Source organism: Muscardinus avellanarius (assembly GCF_963383645.1).
Source record: "Muscardinus avellanarius genome assembly, chromosome: 5".
Lineage (NCBI taxonomy): Eukaryota > Metazoa > Chordata > Mammalia > Rodentia > Gliridae > Muscardinus > Muscardinus avellanarius.
Genome location: NC_137790.1, coordinates 98,428,382 through 98,434,054, shown reverse-complemented (window position 1 = coordinate 98,434,054; position 5,673 = coordinate 98,428,382). Strand labels below are relative to the sequence as shown.

Sequence of the window (5,673 nt, the reverse complement as noted above, 5' to 3'; positions counted from 1 at the left end):
GTCAGAAGTATAATTCAGATCCCCAAATTCTGAAAGCAGAGCTCTTCTGCAAATGCTGTATGGCTTCTAGCTTTGTTTTTACCTCCTGTAACTTGAAAGCCAAAATCTCATTATACTTATCAGTGTGTCTAGTTATTGCAGTGCTTTTCAGTATCTCAAGATGTTTTAAAAATAAGTATAAAATATATATAGTTTGATACAAATGAACAAAGAGGCTCTATGACTTCTATAAAGGTTTTCTTTGGACAGAAATTATAAAAAGCTAATTCTTTTTTCACAAAGAACTCTACAAATTTTTTGGATGTTTTGCTTCTTGGCTCAGGAGCCCTTTCACTAGAACAATCATACCTCTACTAATTTAGGTTAGTTTTTTTGTTTGGTGTTATTATCATTATTTCTCTTTTCTTTTTTGTTGGAAGTTGATTAAGTACAGAATCAGATTAAGTATATCTAAATTATATAGATTATATGTATAACATTCCAAGCCACTAATATATAGCATAAAAACAATACTGGATTCTTTTATATCAAAAAGGTATACATAAAGGATAAGTTAAATTCAAATGAAAGAATTCAAGGTAATAATTTCTCTTCAATCATATAAAAGTAATTGAGAGCCCAGTGTCAAGATGAACACCTCTAATCTTAGTACTGTGGAGGCTGAGACAGGAAGATCATAGGTTCAAGGCCTGGCTTAGCAATTTAGATCCTCAGTAATTTAGTAAGATCTTCTTTCAAAATAAAAAATATAAAACACCTGGTAGTATCTCAGAGGTAAAGCAATCCTGGGTTTAATCTCCAGTACCATGTAGAAAGAAGGAAAGGAAAGAAGTATAAAGGAAAAATAGTATTGGTATTTTCTTCTAGAAGTTTTGAAACCTCTTGGGCAAAAATTAAAATGCTAACACTTTATTTGGAATTCATAAGCCCAAAATTGATAGAACAAAGAAAAAGGGAAGGAAAACAAAGGAAAATAAGGTGTAAAGGGATGACATACATCACAAGGCTGGCTACATTTCTCAACTACAACCAGAAGTGACACACAGGTGCACAACCAGCTCATGAGTATTCTGTGTTGAGGAGGATCAGAAGAGGAATAAATTTCACTTACAAAGAAAAGAAATTAATATCAATATTATCCCAAATAAAATGTAGTTCAGAAACTTAGGAAGTTCATTACATTTTCCAATATATTTCTAAACAGATTACAATACTAAGTATTGATGATATAATGGAAAGTAAACAGACCAATAAAAAGTAAAAAAAAAAACATTTTGAATTTTACAAGAGGAAGATGATGTGATCAACATGATATTCAAATATATATCAAGAAAATTAATGGCTCCTAAACTTTACCTCAGAAAACTTCAGACATGATGTGTGTAAAAAAAATACTACCATTTTTTTTAATTTTTAAAATTTTTATCAGTGCATTGCAGTCATACATTTTAATGAAGTACAAGATGGTATAGGCATACATGCACAAATCACCCAATACCCACCCCATTTCCTCCCTCCCTTCCTCCTTCTCATGTTTGGCTTAGTAATTGACTTTGATATGTTTGGTTTTTTTTTATTTAATAAAGTTTTATTTTTCCAAATATACAACTGGTTGGACCTGTTCATGCATCTTCAGCAGCTGGGGCATCTCCGCCTTTGGTGTTCCTGGTGTAAATTACTTGAGCTCTGTGCTTTGAGACCAGTTTGATAAGTCCTTTACTGAGGAGTTCCTGAAGAGCTGCCCTGGCCAGGGAGCCACGAATCTTCAGTCTCTCAGAGACCACTGCTGGAGTTATAAGCTTGTAGTTGGGAACTTCCTTACAGAGTTTGTCGTAAGTAGCTTTGTCAAACAATACCAGATTGTTGAGTTTGTCCCGAACTTTGCCTTTGGACCACTTCTTCTTTTTGGCTTTGCCCCCAGACTTGTTCACTGGGTCTTTGTCTTTCTTGTCCGACTTTCCGGCGTCTTTCTTCTTCTTGTAGTCCTTGGGCGGCATCGCGAAGCTCGGACAGCAGCTGCACCCACTACAGCACCACCAAGATGTCGGACGAAAAGGAAGCGCCGCTCACAGACCTGATATGTTTGTTAAAGTACAACATGTACATTGGGGACTTTCTAATTGAAACTTTCATTTTTATTTTAAAAAAGTGCTCTGTGACAATAAAAATTTATGCACATTGGGAAACCTAGTATTTACTGAATTATTTTTAAGTGTTTAAGTGAACTCTTTCAGAGAGGTCTGTTGGGCCCAGACTCACTTTCTCTTGAACCACCCATTCCTCATATGAAGAATACCAATGAAGCAGATTTCTATCATACACCACAGCTGCCTAGATCAAGAAAAGACAACTCACACCCAAAGAATTAGGCTAGAAACAGGTATGGTACCATCTCATTATCTAAGGGAATTAAAATTGGTATGCTGAGAAAATGCATCAATTGCATTCAGATTCCAAACTTTCCAGATTCATGGTCTTTAGAGCAAGTGTCAGTGAGGTGTGGTAAATTGAGTCAAGGCATACCTGTCTGCAAACAGATGAAAAGGCACAGAGAGAATGACAGTTCCAGTTTGCAAGGGGTCAGATATGGTAACAACACTGCATCAGATCAGACAGCTTTCATGTTCTAGGGCTAGTTCTTTATAAGAAGTAGCCACATGACTTGCATATTGGTTTCCTAGGACTGCCATAATAAATTGCCACAAAACTGACAAACTAAATAAATAGAAATTTATTTTCCATAGTTTTAGAGATTAAAATGTTTAAATTATGACCCAAATCTGTGTTGTAGCCACACCCCATCTTGAGGCTTAAGCAGCAAATCAGTATCTTGTATTCTTCAGCTTTGATAGACTTCCAGCATCCTTTATCTTGTGGCTATGACATCAATCATTGTGTGACAAGTCTCTCTCTGTCTCTTTCTCATAAAAAAAAAGATCTTACTCTAGGGCCTACTGGGATAATTTAGGATAACATCTCCAAATCAAGATTCTTAATAGTTACATGTACAAAGTCCCTTTTTTCTTCCTAGGTAACACTTGAAGTTTCCCAGAATTAGAACTTGAGATCTTTGAAGAAATCATTATTCTACTAATCATACCAGGATACCTTTAAAAGAATGATAGGGAGCCAATATGTAATACTTCAAAAATGAATGACAAAATCTAGTTCTGTCCCAGGCAAATTGGATGTGAGATCTACCTCAAGTCCCAGAAGAACTTCCATTCCCTGGTCCATATCCAACTCCATTATCTCATCTCTGTATTATTTACTATAAATGTTTTTTTAAATCAAACTTCCATGGCCAAATTTATTTCCAACCCCTGAGATCAAGAAGAGCTCACCATAAGTTTCTGAAATGTTCTCATATATTTCTGTAAAATTAGAAAGATTTGTGTTTTGCAGTCAAATGAGCTTTGATTAAGACACAAAACAGTTTTATTGTCCTTCTTAGATGTAACCACATTTTAAACCTTTCCTATATAACAATTAGATGACATGTTTGAACCTTTTTGACAAATAATTAAATAAATAAGTCCTCCAGGTTTTGAAACACTTCAGTGACAGAATTTTTTTCTGGTCTCATGAAATGACACTATCCAAGTACCTGCCCTCATACCACATAAGCTAAGACTACCCTCATCCACTGGCATGCAGAGCCAGTAACTTTCTCTTTATTGACTACAGCACTAAGATCAGGAAGAAACTCTCCTACACATCACTTACTTTTTCAATAACTCAGTTTTTTAGAAACTAGAGACCATTGCCCATAGAAAGTTCTAGGGTCTTTGGGGACACAAATGTACATATAAAACTTTCTGGAATAACTTCAAATATATTTGCACCATGAAATATATTTTAAAAATCTCAGAATATATAGAAATTAAAAGAAAGATTTTTGTCTACATTACCACATCATTTATTTTTTTTAACAATTTTTTTATTGAACATAAATAGTATACATTTACACTATATTTGGTGCCCTCTCCCCCCCGCCCCCGTTTTCTCTCCCCCCCCCACCAATGGTTGGCCAGGTTAACCATGTCTTATTCATAATTTTACACATGTTCAGGTGAAGATGCTCCTTAATCAAGATCGGCCTTTCTCCTCTCCTATCTTTCCATTAAAACTTAGCTAGTATTTCCCCTCTAATATCTGGGGTCCTACTGGTATCCTTTGTGTTTTCTAGTTTGGGCATATTAGAGGAAACATGTGTATCTTCTCCTTCTGTGCTTGGCTGATCTCACTTAACATGATGCTTTCCAGGGCTTTCCATCTTCTTGCAAATGATATAATTTTGTTCTTCTTTATGGCTGAATAGAATTCCATTGTGTGTATTTCCCACAGTTTTGCTATCCATTCATCTGTTGATGGTGATCTGGGTTGGATCCATATTTTGGCTATTACAAATTGTGCTGCTATGAACATAGGTATGCATATGTTGCTGTATTTCTCTGAATTCAACCCTTTTGGAAAGATACCCAGGAGTGGTATAGCTGGATCATATGGTGGATCTATTCCCACCTTTCTTAGGAATCTCCACACAGATCTCCATAGTGGCTGAACTAGTTTGCACTCCCACCAACAGTGTAAAAGAGTTCCTCTTTCCCCACATCCTCGCCAGCATTTGTTGTTGTTTGATTTCTTTATGCTTGCTACTCTCACTGGGGTTAGATGGAATCTCAGTGTAGTTTTGATTTGCATCTCCCTGATGGCCAGTGATGAAGAACATCTTTTCATGTATCTATTAGCCCTTTGTATCTCTTCTTTTGTGAAGTGTCTATTTAGTTCATTTGCCCATTTCTTGATTGGGTTGTTTGTTTTGTTGGTGTAGAGCCTTTTGAGCTCTTTGTATACTCTGGATATTAGCCCCCTATCAGAATGGTGGCTGGTAAAGATCCTTTCCCATTCTGTAGGCTTCCTCTTTAGGTTATTGATAGTTTCCTTTGATGAGAAGAAACTTTTTAGTTTAATGTTATCCCACTTGTTTATTCTTGCTTTAATTTCCTGAGCTTTGGAGGTTTTGTTGAGAAAGTTACTGCCTGTGCCAATATGTTGTAGTGTTGAACCTATGTTCTCCTCTACTAACTTCACCGTCTCAGGTCTAATTTCTAAGTCTTTGATCCATCTTGAGTTGATTCCTGTGTTAGGTGAGATATAGGGGTTTAGATTCATCTTTTTACAAATGGTTAGCCAGTTCTCCCAGCACCACTTGTTGAAAAGGCTGTCTTTTCTCCAGCGTATGTGTTTGGCCCCTTTGTCAAAGATTAATTGACTAAAGATGTGTATTACCACATCATTTAAAACTAAAGCTAGTGAATATTTTCCCCACTAACACAATTGTCTATATCACTGAACATATTACTTCAGTGGTCATAAAAATGAATATCTGAAATTCAGTCAGTCATTCCAATGAAGCCCTCCTGTTAAGACACCTCTGCTTCAAATAGTTTTTTTTTTTTATTCTTAGAGTCATTGAATGGCAAGAAGATACAATTTTTTCCTACTATTGAACTTTCCATTTCTTTGATATAAAATACTAACTTAGTTCATCTTATATTTCTCCTGTTCTTCCCTATGCAATCACAAATGTTAGGATTACTGAGTAATTCAAAATAGCTTCAAGTTACTAAATTAGTGCTCCATTTTATCTATCCCACCTGAAAGATCTCA

General features: G+C 35.6%; 1 protein-coding gene across 1 annotated transcript; it reads right to left on the bottom strand.

Moving 5' to 3' along the window:
- Window positions 1-1,584: 1,584 nt before the first annotated feature.
- On the bottom strand, window positions 1,585-2,025 carry LOC308263238 (small ribosomal subunit protein eS25-like). Its single transcript, XM_080696167.1, has one exon. It carries the CDS (start codon window positions 1,995-1,997, stop codon window positions 1,623-1,625), a length of 375 nt encoding a protein of 124 aa, XP_080552293.1. The 5' UTR covers window positions 1,998-2,025; the 3' UTR covers window positions 1,585-1,622.
- Between the last annotated feature and the right edge of the window lie 3,648 nt (window positions 2,026-5,673).

What these genes read in the sequence shown, in the direction of transcription:
- LOC308263238 (XM_080696167.1), bottom strand. Translation starts at nt 1,997, where the DNA reads ATGCCGCCCAAGGACTACAAGAAGAAGAAAGACGCCGGAAAGTCGGAC.